This window comes from Mustelus asterias, chromosome 12 (genome assembly GCF_964213995.1).
Source record: "Mustelus asterias chromosome 12, sMusAst1.hap1.1, whole genome shotgun sequence".
In the NCBI taxonomy this organism is placed as follows: Eukaryota; Metazoa; Chordata; class Chondrichthyes; order Carcharhiniformes; family Triakidae; genus Mustelus; species Mustelus asterias.
This window is the reverse complement of record NC_135812.1, coordinates 47,734,938-47,759,387: the sequence shown is the minus strand read 5'-3', so window position 1 is coordinate 47,759,387 and position 24,450 is coordinate 47,734,938. Positions and strand designations below refer to the sequence as shown.

Genomic DNA, 24,450 nt, shown 5'->3' with positions numbered 1-24,450 from the left:
CAGAAATTAAGAATTACATTTGTTTAATGAAATAACAGCTAATAGTAATATTTATTGAATTTACTGGGAAATCTGTAAGGAAAGCAGCAATAGCATGAGTCAAGTGACACATCATTAAAAATGGTTTGAGCTGTTTGCATAGAAATTTAAAAATACTGGACTCACAGTGGGCTCTAATTACAAATGCTATATGGCCACTTGTATAATCTTTTAGTATTAGTTATGTTTAACTCATTAGTTAATCACTTTAGCTTTCATTTTATTGACCATTTTGGAACATGTGATGCAATTTCTCGTCTTTACACACACAGTTGACTGCAGAAGTGACGGAAGAGAATCAGAATGAGCCTGTGTCGCAAATAGAGGATGAGACCGAGGTGTGTTTCGCATCTAGTGTGCCGCATTGTAGTTCTCTCTTGTTTCTAGAATTCTATAAATGACACTGTTACGAGCCACCAAATCTGTGGCAGGTTTTTCCAAAGTAATCAGTGATGTGCTAAGTGTACTATGTTGATTGTATTTTCAGTCAAAAGTAGCCTGAGTGGGTCAGTTATACCCAGTGCCAGAGACCAGTCCTTCACTGATTCACTGGGGCTGATTCCAAAACAGCAAGCATTTAAACTTGGGCAATTGTTAAAACAAAATTCCGTCATCCTGAGCTAACTATTTTCTAACAATTGTGACTCTTGAATTGGTTGCATATTGTTACCTTCCAGTCGATGGAAGTCTAGAATCAAGGGAATTCTAGAAAGTCAAAACCAATACACTAGCTTTAGTGTTGGCCATTAGGTACAAAGGATTTGTCAGTTTTTTAAGTCCCATTATTTTTTTTGAGTACATTTTCTTTAATATTAATTGCATTTAAGTTTCTCACTCCCGTTAGACTTTTCATTCTTCACAATTTGCAGAATAAGGGCAGCACGGTGGCACAGTGGCTAGCACTACTGCCTCACAGCGCCATGGATCCGGTTTCGATCCCCGGCTTGGGTCACTGTCTGTGCGGAGTCTGCACGTTCTACCTGTGTCTGCATGTGTTTCCTCCGGATGCTCCGGTTTCCTTCCACAGTCTGAAAGACGTGCTGGTTAGGTGCATTGGCCATGCTAAATTCTCCTTCAGTGTACCCGAACAGGCGTCGGAGTGTGGCGACTGGGGGATTTTCACAATAATTTCATTGCAAGCCTACTTGTGACAATAATAAATAAACTTTAAACTCTAACACTTATTATATCCTCTTAATGTGAAGACAAAATATTTTTAAAACACTTCAGCAGTTCCTTATTCTCCATGATAATTTCTTCTGTGATAAAAATAGAAAATATTGGAAATACTCAGCAACATCTGGTCAGAATCCTCCCAAAAATATTCGAAGTGTCATAAAAGTGTGAAAACAGGAGTGTTCCACACTGGGATTTTGGGCGAGTTTAGCACTGCAATCTTCTGACACTTGTGCCGGAAGGAGGGACCCAAGTACACCAGGATTGCTTTGTACACCGGCTGCAATGCTCAGGCACCATTGTGCGGGGTGCCCCAATCTCCTACTAAACTGGGAGACGTCCTCCCACCCTGATAACCTATTGTCTCTGCTTTAAGTAACTCATGTTTGTGCATATTCGTCTTTCCTCCCTTTTACATTCTTGTTTAGGTTCAGCCAATCTGTTTTTAAATTTTTTGCTAGTTTACTTTCATTCTATCTTTACCTTTTTGATCAATTTTGTGGGTTATTTTGCAGGTTTCTAGCACCCTAAAATCTGTTTTTGGAAATACTGTAAGAGTCTTCTTTTGATCTGATGTGAAATTGGCTTAACTTCTAGTGAATTATTATTCCTGAGGGGAATGTATTTGTTGAGAACAATTAATTATTTATTTTCAATGTTTGCCATTGCTTATCTATCATTATTTTTTTAAATCCCCAATTTTAAAGTGCTTTAAAGGACATGAATTGAAGTTCAAAATTCTTGGTTATGGGATTTCCAAATAAGAGACAGAAGGATTTAAAAAAAGGGCATTCACAATATTGATTAAAGAAACAATCACAACTATGAGGAGAGTAGTTACACCAGAAAGATTGTCAAATAAAGCCATGTGGATTGAACTGAGGAATAAAAATGGAGAATTTGTACTGCTGGGAGTATCCTATATACCTTCAAACAGAGGGAGATTCGAAGAACAAAAATGTACTCAAATTTCTGAAAAGGACAGTAATAGTTTCAATTACCCAGATATTAACTGGGGTAAGTTCAGCGTCAAAGGTTACAGTGGCCATGGGATTCTTAAAGTATATTCTGGAGAACATTTTAGCAAGTATGTAGCAAGCGCTGCGAGAGGGACTTGGCCTTAGGAAATAAAAAGGCACCAGTGGAATTGGGACCACTAGAAAGGGTGTCAGTAGGAGAGCAGTTTAGTGGTAGTGATCATAATTCCATTAGATTTGGAATAATTATGGGAAAGGATTAAGCTAGACCAAGAGGTCTAAATTGAGGAAAGACCAATTTTAAAGTAAAGTTTATTTAGTCACAAGTAAGGCTTACGTTAACACTGCAATGTAGTTACTGTGAAATTCCCTTAGTTGCCACGGTCCGGCACCTGTTCAGGTCAATGCACCTAACCAGCACGTCTTTTCAGAATGTGGGAGTAAACCGGAGCACCCGGAGGAAACCCACGCAGATACAGGGAGAACATACAAACTCCACACAGACAGTGACCCAAGCCAGGAATCGAGCCCAAGTCCCTGTGAAGCAGCAGTGCTAACTATTGTGCTACCGTGCCACCCTGTTGCATGTTGCAACATGATTTTAGCAAAGTTCGACTGGAAACAGTTACTTGAAGGTGGATCTGTGTCAGAGCAGAGGGAATGTTCAATGAGGAGATAGAAAGGGTTCAAAACAAATATGGTCCCATGAAGAAAAAGGGTGGGATTCACAAATCAAGACCCATTCTGGTTGTCAAAAAGCATAGAACATAAGATCAGGGAAATAAATATGTCAGACGTCAAGAGCTCAATACTGCAGGAAGAGTATAAAAAGTGTGCAGTGAAATTACAAAAGCAAAGAGGGGGTATGAAAAATATTAGCAACTAAAAGCTAGGAAAATCCAAAGACATTTTATAAATACATGAAGAAAAAGAGGATAACTTGGGAAAGAGTGAGGCAGTTACAGGCTAAAATTATAACTTGTGTGTGAAGGCAGAAGATGTGGGCTAGGTTCTTAATAAATAATTTGTGTCCGTTTTCACAAAAGACTGGGGCGAAGCAGAAATTGTAGTTGAGGGAGATGAAATATAGGATGGAATACATATCGTGAGGGAGGAAATATTGAGTTTAGTATTGTTGAAAGTAAATAAATGACCAAGCTTGGCTGGAATATCTCCCGGACTACCAGGAGAAGCAAATGAGAGAAATAGAGAAGGCTGAGACCATCATTTTCCAGTCTTTGATTGCAGGCATGGTGCCAGTGTGCCATGTTGTTTAAAAAGGAAGGGATAACTGAAGAAATATACCAGTCAGCCTAACCATAGTGGTGAGCAAATTAGAAATTGCTCTCCCCTAGAGGATCTTTTAGATTGGTGTTGTTAATTACCCCTGCCTCATTTCATGCTGTTGGTTCCTCGACATATTGTTCCATGAAATTGTCTCAAATGCATTCCAAGAATTTGTTCTCCAAAATACTTTTGTTTATTTGATTTTCCCCAGGAGTATTGCATTACCCTTGGTATAAGCTCTCTAATTTTCTAAAACATGCTCCATCCAAGACTCTGATTCTTAGAAGTTGCTGTTTGTTTTCCTCCCTCTGTTAGTTTGTAGCTCCACCCAAACTGATTTGACATGCTGATTTTCTAGGGTGAGCTCCTTTATCTACTGCCTTTATCTAGGGATGAGAAATTTCTGCCCTTTGGCAAAATCCTGACTTTTGGATTATAGGATTCTGTCCTTTCCCGCCCTCCACTTGGCCCAGGAAAGCAGCCACTCTGCTCACATCTGTTTAATCCGCCACCAATCTGACTCACTTTCTGAGAGCGCGAAATGTAGAGGCCATGCCCCAGTAGCTGCTGCTCCCATGTGCAACTCGTAGAGCATTGTCCTGTGCTGGCTGTCTTCGTGGTGCTGTCTCCGCTGTGGGAGTTATTGGATCATCTTGTCCAATTCAAGGTCCCATTACTGATGGAGCAACTTGGCCCCAACCCTAATTGCAGGTCGCTCCTTGGACGCTGGATCCAGGAAGGAGGGAGTTTTCAGCCAGTGTTAGTCTCAAATATATCCTGCCCTGGGCTCCAGTTGCAATTTGCAGTGCTTCTGGCTCAACCCATACAGGATTTGGGCACTGCTCAATTTCCCAGTGATGGAGTAGGCTGCATTCCCTGGGCCATCCAAGTCCCAGGACCCGAGCTCCTATCCCCTGGGGTTTTTGCGGGGAGCTTGGAGTTTGGGCCATGATTGCTGCTTTATAAAGATTTAGATTTTGAGTCCAATTTATAAAATGTTTCTTATAAGAGCATAAGAAATAGGAGCAGGAGTAGGCCATCTAGCCCCTCGAGCCTGCCCCGCCATTCAATAAAATCATGGCTGATCTGAAGTGGATCAGTTCCACTTACCTGCCTGATCCCCATAACCCCTAATTCCCTTACCGATCAGGAATCCATCTATCGGTGATTTAAACATATTCAACGAGGTAGCCTCCACCACTTCAGTGGGCAGAGAATTCCAGAGATTCACCACCCTCTGAGAGAAGAAGTTCCTCCTCAACTCTGTCCTAAACTGACCCCCCTTTATTTTGAGGCTGTGCCCTCTAGTTCTAGCTTCCTTTCTAAGTGGAAAGAATCTCTCCACCTCTACCCTATCCAGCCCCTTCATTATCTTATAGGTCTCGATAAGATCCCCCCTCAGCCTTCTAAATTCCAACGAGTACAAACCCAATCTGCTCAGTCTCTCCTCATAATCAACACCCCTCATCTCTGGTATCAACCTGGTGAACCTTCTCTGCACTCCCTCCAAGGCCAATATATCCTTCCGCAAATAAGTGGACCAATACTGCACACAGTATTCCAGCTGCGGCCTCACCAATGCCCTGTACAGATGCAGCAAGACATCTCTGCTTTTATATTCTATCCCCCTTGTGATATAGGCCAACATCCCATTTGCCTTCTTGATCACCTGTTGCACCTGCAGACTGGGTTTTTACGTCTCATGCACAAGGACCCCCAGGTCCCTTTGCACAGTAGCATGTTGTAATTTTTTTCCATTTAGATAATCCAATTTGCTATTATTTCCTCCAAAGTGAATAACCTTGCATTTGTCAACATTATACTCCATCTGCCAGATCCTTGTCCACTCACTCAGCCATCATCTTCATTATCCCTGCTTTTCTACTACATCTGAGCAAAGCGGAGAAATCTAGGTAGGAGGAAGAGTGAGGAAAGAGGAGGAGATGAGTCAGTGTGTGTGGGTGGAGGGGGAGGTAAGGGTTGAGTGTTGGGGGCTACGTAGCAATGGGAGGGAGGGCAAGAGTGAGTATGTGAGGAAGGCTGCATGTATGTGCAGTGGAGAGTGAAGAGCTAGTTATGTGAGTGCGTGTGTGCATGCATGTGCACGTGTGTAGCTTGACTGAACTCTATATGGCTACACAAAATACAAGCATTTTTACAAAGTACTTTCAAATCATCAGATTTACAGGTTTTCATTTTTTCTGGGATGTGGCCGTCATTGGCTAGGCCAGCATTTATTACCCATCCTTCTTCAGAAGGTGATGGTGAGCTGCCTTCTTGACGTGCTTCAGTCCGTGTGGTGTAGTAGGTTACACCCACAGTGCTATAGGGAGGGAGTTCCTGGAGTTCAACCCAGTGATATATTTTATTTGATGAATTTTATAGGTTGATGTATAATACACAAACCTGAATAATCACATCTGAAATGTTACTGTGCTGTATTTTTGCTGTTTTGTTTTGGTTAGCATGTTATTTTGACATGGAATTTGGGCATGGCTGGTAAGGCCAGCCTTGAGAAGGTGATGGTGAGTTAAAGTGGAGTCACATTGGAAAATAGTTTGCAAAGAACTGCCATAGTCCTTTGCTTCACTTTGCATGCACATAATCCAGCAAGGTCATGTTCTGTTGTTAGTATGGACTTAATCCTGGATTATATGCATTAACTGCATTGAATACCAAAATGCTGATGGTGATTTCATACAAATGCATTGGTCTACAGTCCTGACAGTAATAGAAGGTTTCTGCTGAGTTTCTCCAGCAGTTTCTGTTTTTGTTTTTTAAAAGAAGGAAAGACTGCCCACTTGAAGCCAAATAATTCTACCCATTTGAAGTGGTCTAGAAGTATTTGCATATCGCTAAACACCATAAAAAGTGCTTTAATACATGATTCCTTATCACGCAAAAAAAAAAAGACCTTTCGGTCTTCAACCGCTCCAAGCTCTGTTTATCGGGTCCTTTTATTATTAGAGCTATTCAATTTCCATATCCGTTTTGCCTATCTTTTCTAGCAATCAAATACCCTGGAATATGTTGTTGCGACACTTGGCCTTCTTGCAATATCTCAATAACAGCTCAACCCATTTATCTCTATTTGTGCCATAATTGATCTATCTTGATTGGCACCCCATCAACATTCACTCCCTCCAACACCAATGCACAGCAGCATCAGTGTGTACTATCTACCACTGCAGCAACTCACCAAGGTTCCTTCGACAACATCGTTCAAATCCATAGCCTTTTTCACCATTTTACAATAGAGGGTACAGTAATGGAGGCTGACTCCATCATAGGTCTTTGTGCATCTCTGTCCATCTCTAAATTGACTTCGGCTCTGGGTCATGTGCCTTTTTACATCGCTCTGTGAGCAGTATCATAAGCCTGTGTGTATGTACCAAACCCTACTACTAATGTTCCATGGCCTTGATTTTTCAAACTTCCAAATTTAGCTTCATCTAAACTTGCCCTCCCTCATTGTATTTTAAAGCCTCCTTGATCACCCTATTCAATTTACCAAGTCCGTGGTCCCAGCCCAGTTTAAATGGAACCCAATTCTTTCCCGAGTAGTGGTAACTGTCAAAGAACAAAGAAAATTACAGCGCAGGAACAGGCCCTTCGACCATCCAAGTCTGCACCAACCATGCTACCCGACTTAACTAAAACCCCCTACCCTTCCGGGGACCATATCCCTCCATTCCTGTCCTATTCATGTATTTGTCAAGAAGCCTCTTAAAAGTCACTATTGTATCTGCTTCCACTACCTCCCCCGGCAACGAGTTCCAGGCATCCACCACCCTTTGTAAAAAATCTGTCTCAGACATCTCCTTTAAATCTTGCCCCTCGCACCTTAAACCTGTGCCCCCAAGGAATTGACTCTTCCACCCTGGGAAAATGCTTCTGACTATCCACTCTGTCCACGCCTCTCATAATCTTGTAGATTTCTATCAGGTCACCCCTCAACCTCCGTCGTTACAGTTAAAACAAACCAAGTTTCTCCAATCTCTCATCATAGCTAATGCCCTCCATACCAGGCGACATCATGGTAAATCTTTTCTGTACCCTTTCCAAAGCCTCCTCATCCTTCTGGCTGTGTGGCGACCAGAATTGAACACTATATTCCAAGTGCGGCCTAACTAAGGTTCTATAAAGCGTCAACATGACTTGCCAATTTTTTAACTCCATGCCCCGGCCAATGAAGGCAAGCATGCCATATGCCTTCTTGACTACCTTCTCCACCTGCATTGCCACTTTCAGTGACCTGTGCACCTGTACACCCAGATCCCTTTGCCTATCAATATTCTTAAGGGTTCTGCCATTTACTGTACGTTTCCTATTTGTATTAGACCTTCCAAAATGCATTACCTCACATTTGTCCGGATTAAACTCCATCTGCCACCTCTCCGCCCAAGTCTCCAACTGATCTATATCCTGCTGTATCCTCTGATGGTCCTCATCGCTATCTGCAAATCCACCAACCTTTGTGTCGTCCGCAAACTTACTAATCAATCCAGTTACATCTTCCTCCAAATCATTTATATATATTACAAACAGCAAAGGTCCCAGCACTGATCCCTGAGAAATGCCACTTGTCACAGCCCTCCATTCAGAAACGCACCTTTCCACTGCTACCCTCTGTCTTCTTTGACCGATGGTAGTTATGGTGTGGAGATGCCGGTGTTGGACTGGGGTAAACACAGTAAGAGTTTTAACAACACCAGGTTAAAGTCCAACAGGTTTATTTGGTAGCAAATGCCATTAGCTTTTGGAGTACTGCTCCTTTGTCAGATGGAGTGGATATCTGCTCTCAAACAGGGCATATAGAGACACAAAATCAAGTTACAGAATGCGAATCTCTACAGCCAACCAGGTCTTAAAGATACAGACAATGTGAGTGGAGGGAGCATTAAGCACAGGTTAAAGTGATGTGTATTGTCTCCAGACAGGACAGCCAGTGAGATTCTGCACATCCAGGAGGCAAGCTGTGGGGGTTACTGATAGTGTGACATAAACCCAAGATCCCGGTTTAGGCTGTCCTCATGTGTGCGGAACCTGGCTATCAGTTTCTGCTCAACGACTCTGCGCCATGGGTGTGCCATGCAGGCCGCCTTGGAGAACGCTTACCTGAAGATCAGAGGCTGAATGTCCGTGACCGCTGAAGTGCTCCCCCACAGGAAGAGAACAGTCTTGCCTGGTGATTGTCGAGCGGTGTTCATTCATCCGTTGTCGTGGCGTCTGCATGGTTTCCCCAATGTACCATGCTTTGGGACTTCCTTTCCTGCATCCTATCAGGTAGACAACGTCGGCCGAGTTGCAAGAGTAGGTACCGTGTACCTGGTGGATGGTGTTCTCACGTGAGATGATGGCATCCGTGTTGATGATCCGGCACGTCTTGCAGAGGTTGCTGTGGCAGGGTTGTGTGGTGTCGTGGTCACTGTTCTCCTGAAGGCTGGGTAGTTTGTTGCGGACAATGGTCTGTTTGAGGTTGTGCGGTTGTTTGAAGGCAAGAAGTGGGGGTGTGGGGATGGCCTTGGCGAGATGTTCGTCTTCATCAATGACGTGTTGAAGGTTCCGGAGGAGATGCCGTAGCTTCTCCGCTCCGGGGAAGTACTGGACGACGAAGGGCACTGTGTCCACCGTGTCCCGTGTTTGTCTTCTGAGGAGGCCGGTGCAGTTTTTCGCTGTGGCGCGTCGGAACTGTCGATCGATGAGTCGAGCGCCACATCCTGTTCTTATGAGGGCATCTTTCGACGTCTGGAGGTGTCTATTGCGATCCTCCTCATCCGAGCAGATCCTGTGTATACGGAGGGCTTGTCCGTAGGGGATGGCTTCTTTAACGTGTTTAGGGTGGAAGCTGGAGAAGTGGAGCATCGTGAGGTTATCCGTGGGCTTGCGGTACAGTGAGGTGCTGAGGTGACCGTCCTAAATGGAGATGCGTGTGTCCAAGAATGCAGCCGATTCCGGAGAGTAGTCCATGGTGAGTCTGATAGTGGGATGGAACTTGTTGATGTCATCATATAGTTGTTTCAGTGATTGTTCACCATGAGTCCAAAGGAAGAAAATGTCATTGATGTATCTCGTGTATAGCATCGGTTGAAGGTCCTGTGCAGTGAAGAAGTCTTGTTCGAACCTGTGCATGAAGATGTTGGCATATTGAGGTGCGAATTTGGTCCCCATGGCTGTTCCGTGTGTCTGGATGAAGAACTGGTTGTTGAAAGTGAAGACATTGTGGTCCAGGATGAAGCGGATGAGTTGTAAAATTGCATCTGGAAACTGGCAGTTGTCGGCGTTGAGTACTGAGGCCGTTGCAGCAATGCCATCATTGTGGGGGATGCTGGTGTAGAGTGCCGAGACATCCATTGTGACGAGGAGTGCTCCTGGTTCAACTGCTCCATGTGTGTTGAGTTTCTGTTGGATGCTCTTCTGTAGGGGAACACTTCAGCGGTCACGGGCATTCAGCCTCTGATTTTCGGGTAAGCGTTCTCCAAGGCGGCCTTCACGACACACAGCGCAGAGTCACTGAGCAGAAACTTATAGCCAAGTTCCGCACACATGAGGACGGCCTAAACCAGGATCTTGGGTTTATGTCACACTATCAGTCACCCCCACAGCTTGCCTCCTAGACTTGCAGAATCTCACTGGCTGTCCTGTCTGGAGACAATACACATCTCTTTAACCTGTGCTTAATGCTCCCTCCACTCACATTGTCTGTATCTTTAAGACCTGGTTGGCTGTAGAGATTCGCATTCTAATCAGTATTCTGTAACTTGATTTTGTGTCTCTGTATGCCCTGTTTGAGAGCAGATATCCACTCCATCTGACGATGGAGCAGCGCTCCGAAAGCTAATGGCATTTGCTACCAAATAAACCTGTTCCTCTATCTCCTGCTGGCAGTTGGGTGGCCTATAGTAAACCTCCAACATTGTGACTGCATCCTTCCTATTCCTGAGCTCTACCCATATTGCCTCGCTGTATGAGCCGTTTATGGTGTCCTCCTGTGGTACAGCTGTGATATTTTCCTTAACCAGTAGTGCAACTCCCCCACCCCTTTTACATCCCCCTCTATCCCGCCTGAAACAACTGTATCCTGGGACGTTAAGCTGCCAATTCTGTCCTTCCCTTAACCAAGTCTCTAATAGCAACAACATCATAGTTCCTAGTATTAATCCAAGCTCTAAGTTCATCTGCCTTACCTGTTACACTTCTCGCATTGAAACAAATGCACTTCAGTCCACCAGACCCTCTTTGATTAGCAACCTCACCCTGCCTGCTGTTTCTCTGAATCTTACTCAGAGAAACTACTCTCTGGTTCTCCTTCAGCTAATTCACCTTTGCTTTGGTTTCCCCCCCGCCCCCCACCCCCATCAAACTAGTTTAAATCCTCCCGTGTAACACTAGCAAAACTTCCGGCCAGAATATTTATGCCCTTCCAGTTTAGATGCAACCCGTCCTCCTTGTACAGGTCCCACCTGTCCCGGAAGAGACCTCAATGGTCCAGATATCTGAAACCCTCCCTCCTACACCAGCTGTTTGGCCACTATCTTCCTATGAATTGAAATTCCCTGTCTCCCACACCACTCTTTCAGCCACACACTTAAATTCTAATCTGTTTGTCTCACTTTCAATTTCGGTACGAGTCAAGGAGGAATAGTGTGATTATTACATTTGAATGTCTTTTTAATTTGTGCTCCTCAGTAGAACCTCCATTACTTGTTTTGCCTAAGTTCTTGATTTTGTTCATGGACCATAATAATTGGACCCTCCCGACCTTCTAGGTTACTTTCTAGCCATAAGGAGGTGGCTTTAACTCTGGCATTGAATATGCCTTCGAAATTCTTGGCTTTTAGAACTATGTAAAATTGCAGTGTCAGTGTGTTCCATTGTTACTTTGTTCCTTGTATCTAATGTATGGGATGAATGATTGGTTTTTCACGATACTGTATCTCATTGCTAATACTGTTCATTTTGGTACTGTTTGCCCTAGTCCATCGATTCAGAGGAGATTGTTGCCCCAGGCCGACACCGAGCCTCTCTGTCAGATTTGACTTGCATCGAAGATATTGAAGCTCTCACAGTGCGTCAGCTAAAAGAAATATTAGCACGAAATTTTGTAAATTACAAGGGGTGTTGTGAAAAGTGGGAGCTAATGGAGAGAGTGACGAGACTGTACAATGAACAAAAGGACCTTCAGAATCAGGGTAAGAGGTTCCACCTATAAAACCAGATAACCTACTAGATATTTAATCCCATTGTGTCGTATATATTTTTTCTCTCAATTTTTTTCTTTGATAGTTTCTGAATTCAGAACACAAGGTGGTATGAATCTGCACTGTTTTCACTTTATATCTTTTAAGAGATCTTTGTGAATGTTCTTTCAATGGATTAGTACATAGCATTCCATAGTATTTGCAGTGCATAAACAGACCACACAGCATAGTAAGAAATGTTAGTGCTGGAATGTTAATTCATTTCTAGGTTTTGCACCCAAATTGTCTAAAGGTATTCTTGAATTTGATAGAAACCAGAAGTATCCTCGTTTCTGACTGATGTGTGCCCTAACACAAACTGAAGAAAAGTATGACCATTGTCCCAGTGTAGGTTTTCCATTTCCAACAGAACCAAGCCTGTTGGACTGCATACTTAATGCCAGTAAGAAGTCTCACAACACCAGGTTAAAGTCCAACAGGTTTATTTGGTAGCAAATACCATAAGCTTTCGGAGCGTGCTGCTCCTTCGTCAGATGGAGTGGTCTCTGTTCTCCAACAGTGCACAGACACAGAAATCAAGTTATAGAATACTAATTAGAATGCAAATCTCTACAGCCAGCCAGGTCTTAAAAGGTAGAGATAATGTGGTTGGAGGGAACATTAAACACAGGTTAAAGAGATGTGTATTGTCTCCAGACAGAACAGCTGGTGAGATTATGCAAGACCAGGGGCAAGCTGTGGGGGTTACTGATAATGTGACATAAATCCAACATCCCGGTTTAGGCCGTCCTCATGTGTGCGGAACTTGGCTATCAGTTTCTGCTCAGCGACTCTGCGCTGTCGTGTGTCGTGAAGGCCGCCTTGGAGAACGCTTACCTGAAGATCCAAGGCTGAATGCCCGTGACTGCTGAAGTGCTCCCCCACAGGAAGAGAACAGTCTTGCCTGGTGATTGTCGAGCGGTGTTCATTCATCCGTTGTCGTAGCGTCTGCATGGTTTCCCCAATGTACCATGCCTCGGGACATCCTTTCCTGCAGCGTATCAGGTAGACAACGTTGGCCGAGTTGCAAGAATATGTACCGTGTACCTGGTAGATGGTGTTCTCACATGAGATGATGGCATCCGTGTTGATGATCCGGCACGTCTTGCAGAGGTTGCTGTGGCAGGGTTGTGTGGTGTCATGGTCACTGTTCTCCTGAAGGCTGGGTAGTTTGCTGCGGACAATGGTCTGTTTGAGGTTGTGTGGTTGTTTGAAGGCAAGAAGTGGGGGTGTGGGGATGGCCTTGGCGAGATGTTCGTCTTCATCAATGACATGTTGAAGGCTCCGGAGGAGATGCCGTAGCTTCTCCGCTCCGGGGAAGTACTGGACGACGAAGGGTACTCTGTCCGCCGTGTCCCGTGTTTGTCTTCTGAGGAGGTCGGTGCGGTTTTTCGCTGTGGTGCGTCGGAACTGTTGATCGATGAGTCGAGTGCCATATCCTGCTCTTATGAGGGCATCTTTCAGCGTCTGGAGGTTTCTGTTGCGATCCTCCTCATCCGAGCAGATCCTGTGTATTCGGAGGGCTTGTCCGTAGGGGATGGCTTCTTTTACGTGTTTAGGGTGGAAGCTGGAGAAGTGGAGCATCATGAGGTTATCCGTGGGCTTGCGGTATAGTGAGACCACGGATAACCTCGTGATAAGCCCACGGGCTTGTCACGGGCATTCAGCCTTGGATCTTCAGGTAAGCGTTCTCCAAGGCGGCCTTCACGACACACGACAGCGCAGAGTCGCTGAGCAGAAACTGATAGCCAAGTTCCGCACACATGAGGACGGCCTAAACCGGGATGTTGGATTTATGTCAAATTATCAGTAACCCCCACAGCTTGCCCCTGGTCTTGCATAATCTCACCAGCTGTTCTGTCTGGAGACAATACACATCTCTTTAACCTGTGTTTAATGTTCCCTCCAACCACATTATCTGTACCTTTTAAGACCTGGCTGGCTGTAGAGATTTGCATTCTAATTAGTATTCTGCAACTTGATTTCTGTGTCTGTGCACTGTTGGAGAACAGAGACCACTCCATCTGACGAAGGAGCAGCACGCTCCGAAAGCTTATGGTATTTGCTACCAAATAAACCTGTTGGACTTTAACCTGGTGTTGTGAGACTTCTTACTGTGGTTACCCCAGTCCAACGCCGGCATCTCCACATCATACTTAATGCCAACCAGAGTTGAGTTATGGGTATCTTTGTTCTGAGCAGGTTGAAGCTGCACAAACCGCCTTCATTTTAGGGCAAGAAATAAAACTTTCATCCCACTAAGTTGGCTGATTTCAAACTCAGAACCTCAAACTTGGGGACATTTCTGCATTGAGTGGTCTCTCTCAACTCTCTTTGATGTACTGGAAAGGTCCAAAACCTAACTCTACATTTTGACTGGAATTACATTACACCTGTGGAGTGAGAGTGTGATCGGAAACAAAGCAGCGCTCTGCTTGCATGCTTGGACGTTGCAGAGTTCCACTCCTGTCCCATGCAGTTAATTTGTTCATGTTGAGACTATAGGTGAGAACCTAGTACTAAAAATTGGAAGTGTTTCATTCTTCACTATTTTTCTCAGTTTGACTACGTAAATTCAAATTTATATTTCTAGCCTCAACCAGTTTGCTGTCTGCATCATAGTAGCGGCATTTTGTATTAATTGTAGCTTTATTTTGTGTAGGTGGGAATGAACCATCAGGTGTTGATGAGAATCTCTGTAAAATATGCATGGACTCTCCAATCGACTGTGTGCTGCTGGAGTGTGGCCATATGGTCACGTGTACTAAGTGTGGGAAGCGTATGAGTGAGTGCCCCATCTGCAGGCAGTTTGTCATACGGGCTGTACATGTATTCAAGTCTTGAGTGATTGTAACTACTGTGAAACCATATCAGATCAATTGGAGATGTGCATTTTCACAACCCAGACATGGGCTGCTGATTTAAACAGATCTGCCCACCAATACCTCTAGTAAGTCAGTTAACACATTTCTAGTTCACTCAATGAAAACACTATTTAATTGTATAGAATGTTTTACTTGAAACAAATATCATTTATCTTGAAAATGTTGAAAGGATGTCCATACAATTGCAGCTCCTTCCACTGTAGAAAGGAAGGTTAAAGGGCAGCACGGTAGCACAGTGGTTAGCACTGCTGCTTCACAGCTCCAGGGACCTGGATTCGATTCCCGGCTTGGGTCACTGTCTGTGTGGAGTTTGCACATTCTCCTCGTGTCTGTGTGGGTTTTCTCCGGGTGCTCCGGTTTCTTCCCACAGTCCAAAGATGTGCGAGTTAGGTTGATTGGTCATGCTAAAAATTGCCCCTTACAGTCCTGAGATGTGTAGGTTTGAGGGATTAGCGGGTAAATATGTAGGGATATGGGGGTAGGGTCTGGGTGGGATTGTGGTCGGTGCAGACTCGATGGGCCAAATGGCCTCCTCCTGCACTGTAGGGTTTCTATGATTCTATGATTTCTATGAAATGAAAAAGTACAAGAAAGTCCAAAGCAAAAAGAAATTAAGCTAGAAATCACTGATCTTGCAACACTCTATGGAACAACATGTAGGGTTGAAATATTTTAGCATGTGACCAATATTGAAAATTGAAGGTGAGTTGACAGAACGCCAGAGGAGACAAGGACCACCGGAGAGAAAAGGAAATTATTAAATGTAAGCTAGTTTCTATTTGGGATAAATAATATTTTGAAGGATTTTGTATTTCTGTTTCGATCATTCAAAGTTTATTAGAATGACTGCAGACACTTTAGAAATAGTGCAATTTGTTTTTAGTGCTAGTTAGTTGGGGTGGGGGTTGATCAACAAATTGTACAGTGGAAATACTTGTGGGGAAATTGAAAGAGCAAAAATGAAGCTGCACTGAAATGAGCAAATACTGGTCGATGGTCATCATGCCATTACTCAAAATGCGAGTAGAACGAATTATGATCTTTCAGTTCCAGTTAAAACCTGGCTCTGCCAGGCTTAAGCCTAAAACCACTGAACTACATATCAGATATATTATTGCAACTTACAAACACAAGGTTTTTCCAAATGTATTTGAACGCTGTAGGCAAAACCAGACCTCGGCTAGCATTTACAATTCTATTTGTTGGTCAAATTGGGTTGATAAAATGCACCATCTTCATCTTGCTGAGCCCAAGCCTTCAAATTAAACATGGCTCCATATAATTTATACAGTTCAGTGCTATCTGAATCATCCTGTTTTCCTATACTGCATAGATTGAAGGAACATATTTAAAGATCAGTAGATATGTATAATTGAAAAAGTGAACACGTTTTTCATTTTAAATCCAGTCTATTGATCTTTAACTTTGCATTGGTGTCGACAGTGCAATAATTGCATGTAAATGTTTACAGGAGTTTAAAACAGGTTAAAGGTCAAACAATGTAACATTGTACATTCTGTTAAAATACTTAAAATTTGAGTGGTTTCTCTCCACTGCCCTTCCAAATTGAGTCCTTGAAGTTATCCATTCTGTCACTTTGTAGGTACTGGATTTCCATTTTTGACAGTACTACACCATCATTGTCTGATCTTAAATTCATGTCAACAATTTCCCTAGAAATCTTTTTTATCTTTCCTTCTTCCCCCTCACCAAAGAAAACTTATGACACCAAATGCACTATTTGAAATGGATTTTATGGATGAATTTTAAAATCTGTTGTGCCTTTAAGTAACCTTATCTGTGTAGTGATTTTTCTTTTGCCAATTAAGTTTTCAACATGCAAATGTTTTAGTGTGTACTGATGTTTGAATTCTAATCAATCTGTTCAGCCTTTGTATTTGTTACTCTGGACCTATGACTGTTCTAATAATTGCAGCCGCTGTCCATCTGCAGAGATGTGTTTACAGTTTCCCACTTTTTCTCAGGATTGAAAGCTGTTTCCTGCCACATTTTTTCACAAACTGTCCTGTCCTTTTAAATCTATTCTCTAGCACAAACTTTGTTTCAACTATGTGAACTGACTATGCCTGTAATTGAAATGGTGCTACCTGTATCTTGAAAGCAATAACTAGTGTGGGATGTAGGTCAACTGAAGTTTTAGTTGTTGCGTTTACATTGCAAACTTTTGAAGAGCCTTGTTGTCCTTAGACCAGAATGTCGCAAGATGTGATTTATGAATCCACCTCAATCTGACCATAGTCCTTTCATATTGTAAACTTCAAAATCCCAGTATAGCACCAACCATCTCTTCCACATAACCCAACAATAGTAAGCAAATTTCATAAGTTTCCAATATGAGTATTCTATAAAGGTCTTTCTAAATGGGTAACAAAATATTTCTTATTGCTAAAATGTTGGAAACTATATCTCTCTTAAAAAAGACATTTGTGTTGCACCCATTGTGGCAGCAATGGCTTAGTTTGTGGGAAGAAATATATCAAATAATCATTAATTAATAAATGCTATCTTACGCTTGCCTGACATCAGGAGGACTGCACTACCTGTAGATTTCCTTCTTCATATTTTAGAATCTTTATTTCTTCCCACCCTGGCATATCAGATGAATGCTATTTAGTGTGTGAATATGTGGTAGGCCTAATCTAAAGGGCAGTATTGTTTCCTGTTGACAACCAATCTTCAGAGATTGTCTTTTATACTTGCACACACACCAACACTTTCTTACCTCTCCTTCCATGTGGTGAAGCCTAAATGGGGCTGCTGAGAAGTTGGATAAAGGTGCTGGTGATGGGTATATTGTTTGTGAAGACTTCAATATAAAATGGTGGGAAAGATTCAACTGTAACTGGGAATTTACAAGTGGGTATCCTTCTGCCAAAGTTATGGTGGCAGAGGTCACAGGAAATTTACCTCCAATTGATTTAGGTATCTGGCAATGAAACTTGTATAAATGTCATTTATGCAAATGCTGTAATCTGGAAAAATTAACTCCTACAGATAAATGTATTTACAAGTTGCTGAAGCTTCTACAACTAGAGTGAACTGTAGTGTTTACAGATTTTATCTGGTTGTGTACTATTTGATAGCTGCTGACATTTTTAAGTTTGGATTAGCTCTCCTTTTTAAAACAAAATTAAATTGCTAATATATTTTTTGCTATAATAATGCAAAATGGCCTCAGCAGAAAGCACCATGGTAAGGACAGTACTGAAAATTCCAGTTCATTCTTGTCTTCTCCACATATATGTATTTTCAATTATATCAATATCTCATTGGAAGATTGTATGCCAAAATGGGCGTCCTTTTTTATTTTTTCTTCCATGGATATTCAGCTTATCTTTTGCCTTCCTGTACTGGTCTCCTATTCAATTTCTTTAAAATTCATTTTGCAAATCAAAGAGTTAATGTAACATGATGAACTTACCTATTCTCTTTCTAACTCTGTGCTATGTTTCGGTTTCATTTTTTCTTAATGATGTGATTTGCATATTTTAAGTGATATAGATTCTGATGTTGGTTTACAGACCTCGTACCAAATTGACAGGCTGTTTGGGAGAATTGGCTTATTACTCCCTATGCAAAACTGACAACGTCTATAGTCCAAAAGTAAAAGCAGCGAGGAGCTCAATGTTGCCTGAAGTGCCTTAGATATTGCTTTCAAATTTTCAGTAAAGGTGCAGAAGCTGAAAGGGCATTTTTTGTGCACAGGATGGAAAGAAAAGAAAACCATAATTTCTGGCTTTATGGGGAATTGATCCATACCCATAAAGGGGAAAAAGTCTCAGGAGTGTAATTCTTCCCATTTAAAGAAGAGCCAATTTTCTTTTCAATTTTCTGAGTTCTTACAAACTCTCTGTTCACTGAGAGACTCCTAACTAACAGCAGCAACTTCATTTGGAAACCAACCTGGAAATCTTGGGATAACAGGTTCCACAGCTGACAGCAAAGGTCCGATTACACTGAAATTGGCAACAATTTCTCCATTCCCCGCAGCTTTTCCTAAAAGGTGCTCTGGTTTACTCTGTTGGTGGTGTCACATGTCCAGCTGAGCAGCAAGGGAGCTGCGGTAGGGTGAGGAGGAGAATCAAAATCCTGGAAATATTCAGCAGGTCAGGCAGCATCAGTGGAGAGAGAAAGAGAGTTAACGTTTCAGGTCAATAACCTTTCATCGATCTCTGCCTTAAGTGACCTATGTTTACTTGCACTTTCTTCTTTTTTATAATCTTGTTAAAGCTTATACAGTCGATTTTTGTATTTGTTGCTACAGTACTTTACTCTGAGTTACCGTTTCATGGCAATCATTTTTCATCAGTTCTGTACTGGTTTTTCAAAAAAAATTTAAGCTGTTTTTAAAATTCCAAAAAAATGTTTAGAGTATTATTTTCATGTATAAAATGAGGAAATATTTTGATCAAGTTGTACTATCCATCATTAAGTATTGGAGTTTGTGTTGAGTAGTCTAAGGATAGGGGTTCCCATGATGTGTATTTGAACCAGTGTGAGAACAAAATCTATTGCAAGAGGAACATGCTTTCACCTTTGACAATCATTACATAAACTGATTGAAAATCTACCAATGGATGAAGGAAGATTTCATCAAAAGAGTAATGGTTCCTATAAATGACTGAGCAGAAGACTTGAATAACCTGTAACTGTTGTACATTTGTTTTACAACATGATTCACTGCTATTAAGCACAGGTCCATGAACTATACATATGTTGGACATATACTGTGTACTAGGCATTGGCAAATAAATATGAAAGGGTCCTGGGTTGAGGAACCTGTTATATTAGAGGAAAGTTATGGATGGGCTGGGAATGGCTTTGATTATGCGAAGAGTTTGAATCAGCCGTCAAACCAAATCTGGTTGAAAACCGATTTAGTAATGTTCATTTGTTCACCTGAAATTGACAGTGAAAGTGGCTCCATTTACTAATACTTCAAATGCCTTGCATTTGAGAAAACCAAAAAGCAATGTACTATCTGGAAGACAGCAGCATTTGAAGCAGAGATGGAATGGAGACGTTAACATTCTGCTCTGTCAGTCCATGGAGAAACCTGCCCATTATGGAGTTAAAATCAACTGATTATTTTTGATAATTAACTTTGCTCGTCATATCACTATTATTGTAACTTGTTCAGCAAAAATACGAAGAGAAGATTGAAACAACACCATCCGTGGCTTTCTTTCCTTGTTGTGTTTTACCTATTAATATGTTCTGTATCAAAAAGGAATTGAGTGTGAACTTGATCAATAGAATTTATTGAAAATGACAATCTAAAACAAATCCTTTGTGAAAGCTTTACTAATTACCTGATGCTCCTGAAGTACCAATAACCCTTTTGCCTTCCAGACTTTAAGATCTTTTTTTAAACTTGCCATATTTCAATTCCCCTTTCCTACCAAAGTATCTTCAGTTAAATAGATGCAAAGAATGAGCAATTGTACTCCAGTTATCCCTTTGGAATCTTTTGAACTTTTTCAACAACAAGCATATTAGTTAACAGGATTTAGCAGTATAACTCGAGTTTAAAAGTCAATTTGGGGAAATAGAGGGCAAAGAAACTCATGAAAATGTGATTCAATTTTCTGGACAAATTATTTGAAATAAACCCTACAAATAAAAGGTGTTTTCTTCCCCACTTCATTTTGTAATAGAACATCAAGTTTTACTACAAAAATTTGATTGGTGAGATTTTGAAAATATCAAGTAGAAAGTGGAGTTTGTTCTGTGAAGACTGGTGATCAAAGAATAGTTACTTGGGAAATGCATTTCTCTACTTAAATGTATAATTTCGAAGTGTTTAAAGCAGTGATAGGTTTTAAACAATGAGGGTGGGATTTTACGGCCTCGCTCAGGCGAGAGCGGAAATTCCCGCTCGAGGTTAACGGAGATTTCTGTTGTCGGATTCCGTGATGGGCGAGGTGGTAGAGTTCCTGCCCCTGAGTCTTTAATATAACAGCATTGAATGCATTTTTTCATAAGGCAACTTACTGTGTCAGGAGCAGAATTAGAAATAATGCTTAAAATGTTTCATCTATCATAAGAGTGACTGATGAAAAACTAATTTTCATTTTGGGTTTATTGTTTCCTTTTTACTGCTTTGGGAAAGAAGTATATGGTTCTACAGAGCACTGAGTAAACTAAGTGACAGCACTATAAATGAGGGTCTAATGATTTATGCTTTACGCTTATGGTCTGATGGAGTTTCGTAATCATTTATCTACACTGGAAAATATTGTCTATTCTAACTAACTAGAAATTTTATATTGAATATATGGATGATTTCTGGAATCCGCTCCTTGGCTAATTTTAAAGCCTGTATACATTTTCTTGTACATGATTTTAAATTTTCAATTTTTTCTGAACAATAAAAGAAGTATATTTGGAATTTTGATTATTGTATTTTTGAAAGCAGTTCTGCAGATTGATGCTACACATAATACACGTTATTTCATCTAACACTTGGAAGTCTTGAAGTTTTAGAAATCTCCCAATTTATGCAGTGCAGTAGATTGTTTTCTTAGAACACTGCTTCCCTCAACCCCTAATAAGGTGAGAGACTTTAAATAATAACGTTCTGTTAAATCACTGAGTATAAACTGGTACAAAAACAGAAAATGCTGTAAAATCTCAGCAGGTCTGTGGAGAGAGAATAGGGCTAAAGTTTTGAGGCTGGACGAGCCTTTATCGGAGCTGAGGACAAAGTAAATAGGACAAACTGGTGTTAGGCCGAATTTATTCAGGGTGAAATTCGGTGTTCTTTCTTTTAAAAAAAATTACATTTGTACTGGGCAGCTGAAAGCACAGACTTGCTCTTGAATAGCAGGTGGTTGCAAGCAGAGTTGTATTTTTAGTGACACTCACCCCTGCCCTTCCCACAGTAGGTATTGGAATGTACAATTAAAGAGCAGCTCTACTCTGAAGAGTGAATAACTAGCCAATTTCACCTGGGGAGAGTTTACTGAGGGTGTGGTGTACATATCTACGTTCACACATTCTCATCTATTGATAAATGAAATTTTAGTTTATTGATTTTAATTAACAAATTCTACATAAGCAATAAAGAACATCAGAAGAAGACAAAGATGATCATACAGGTGCACAAAAATCTGCATTCTATTCTTAGTTACAGCCTGGCAGTATTCTGGTTGGTACCTAATCTTGCATCAGTTTCTGTAGGCCAACAGCAACAAATAAGAGCAACAGTGACAATGAGAATCAAGCATGCTGGGAATTTTGGTCAAGCTAAATTAAACACACATGCATGTCAGAGAAGGCTACTGCAAATCATGACCTGTCCTGAGATGTGACCTGACACCACCTATATTGACCAAATAAGGATAGTTGTTTGAATAAGTGCGTGATTTCCCGATGCCAAAGTTTTCCGCCTTATTCCTTGTATGGTGAGGCGAAATGACCTATGTGTAGTTTGGTATAAACACTTGGAGTTGTTGACAAGTAACTTCATTGGCTATAATCGAACGTTGTGATCAGTTTCCAGTGGTATCCTTGCCAGAGGGCTTTCTGGAAAGTTTCACGATTAAAAAAATATATGCTCGCGTCTTTGTCTTCAGTGGAAACCTGAGAATCACCATCGCAACATGTGTCCCGAAGACATTGTCAGAGAAAGACAAAGAAACTACAAGAAAGATTCACATTGGAGAGGAAGCCTTGCCAGTTCACTCAAGTGGGTACTATTTGTTTTTAGTCGAAATCTTAAAGTTGGAGTATAAAGGGGTTAAAGTTAAATGAGTTAAAGTAAGTGTTGCAACTAATAATTTTTTTGAGTATTGAATAAAAGAAAGATTTTGTTTAAGTAAATCTAGTCAACTTTCTGTCACACAAGGGAAAGATATTTGGGAAAAGGTTTAAGTTTTCCAGTCAGATAAAACGTATATAATCTGTAAATTATTTCTTGTATAACACATGAAGCCGTATTATAGTATATAAGATGAGGTGGACCAGAAATATTAGCAATTAGTTTAATCTGTGCCTGAACAAGGTCAAGGCCAAATACAATTTTCTTTTCTAAACCTGAAAATTGGTGTACAATAACCAAGATAATATTTGGGGAATTATAATCATTAATTTCATCTGCATTTACTAACTTAACATATATTTTCTGTGTTTTGAACAGCTGCAACAGAAAACTGTAATCACTGCATTCATCCTGTGTGCTGCACAGAATAGCTATTACTGTATAGCCGGTGTTAAGGTAATCTTTTATTTTAGGCTCCATATATTTGACAAACTCATTTCTTGCCATTATTTCTGGCTCATCAAACATCCAAGTAATATAATGCTTATAAGTAGTTCCCTTAAGTAGATCTTTCAGAAGTTTTCTATCTTTCCTGTCATGTAATTTAATATTCATTTGAGAGTGAACTACTTTGTTTATTTCTGTGGCATTTTGGACTACTTTTGTCAATTCCTCTCTGAGATTGTGCTTTTCAATAAATATTGAATAAATATAGGAAGTTTGACAGTAATCTATGAAACTCCAGAAGATTCCCTCAGTGTGAGTGTACTTGTTACTATCACCTTGGCAGAGGTTTTCAGCCTTGTCAACATCAATGGGCTTCACCTTTGAGAATGTTTTCATCATGACACTCTTCCTTGTAGCAGGACAGCATTTAATGTTTTGCCTAAAATTAAAATATCAATTTAGTGGAAAATATCACTCCAGAATATCTCATTTGAGACACAATTATTTCAAAAGCAATACTTAATAAGCCTTACACACATGGGATCAAAGATGTAATGCTCAGCTCTTTAACCCCATTTTGGGAAGGATTGTCAACCATGACTCAGTTGGTACCATGTTCGCCTCCAGTCAGAAGACTTAGCACAAAATCTAGGCACCGACACTCCAGTGCAGTACTTACATTGTCCAAGGTGTAGCCTTTTGGAAGAGGTGTTAAATTCACGCCTCATTTTAGAATCCATAGAATCCCTACTGTGCAGAAGGAGGCTAGTTGGCCCATCAAGTCTGCACTGACTCTCCAAGGCTAACACTTCATCCTATCCCCATAACCCCATATATTTACATGGCCAATACACCTAACCTGCACGTCTTTGGACTGTGGGAGGAAACCGGAGGAAACCCACACAGACATGGGTGGGGAAAACGTGCCATCTCCTGTCATCCAAGGTTGGAATTGAATCCTAGCGCTGTGAGGCAGCAGTGCTAACCACTGTGTCACTGTGCCATCATGGATGTAAATAACCCCATGTCCTTATTTTGAATATTTTGGTATTCCTGTCAATACTTACCTAAAACAGATTGTCTGGTTATTATCACATTGTTAGTTGTGGGAAATCGCTGCACACAAATTGGTTGCTGCATTTCTTACAAAAGTGACTACACTTCAAAAAGACTACAAAAGAAGCAGCATGCCATCGTGCCGCCCCATCACTTGGGTACCAAATTTGTAACTTGGCCTCATGCACATTGTCCAATCGCACTGTAGATGTATTATCACCTTCGTCTGACTCATGGTCAGGATACCAAAGGATTTTGGGAATTACACACAGTTTTCCTGTATAGCTACCTGGATTCACCAGTTTGCTTTTGAATACCTGAAAACTGCATCACTTGTCTGTCTGACAATGGTGTATAATACTGGAGCACTCTTTGTGCCCACAAGCAGTGTATCACATTACAACCCAGTTCTTCAGTAATTTAATTTGAGGCAGTAGATTCCCCAGAGCTGGATAATCTTTAAACAATTCCTTATCGACGTGGTCCAGTCCCATACTGATTTCACTGGAAAAAAGTAAATAAAATAGTAAATATATAATTCTGAATAATTAGGCTATTAT

The 24,450-nt window shown here is 41.2% G+C and overlaps 1 protein-coding gene across 2 annotated transcripts in view; it reads left to right on the top strand.

The window, feature by feature from the left end:
* rffl (ring finger and FYVE-like domain containing E3 ubiquitin protein ligase) overlaps positions 1-15,206 on the top strand; it is a 95,498-nt gene extending 80,292 nt beyond the window's left edge. Inside the window, exons 5-7 of one of the 2 annotated variants that reach the window (XM_078225163.1) lie at positions 312-377; positions 11,458-11,671; positions 14,382-15,206. In XM_078225163.1, the coding sequence (XP_078081289.1) occupies positions 312-377; positions 11,458-11,671; positions 14,382-14,563 (462 nt within the window). In that variant the 3' untranslated portion in view covers positions 14,564-15,206. The remainder of the gene's footprint in view (positions 1-311; positions 378-11,457; positions 11,672-14,381) is intronic. The other variant, XM_078225164.1, reaches the window with a different exon arrangement.
* Positions 15,207-24,450: the final 9,244 nt, after the last annotated feature.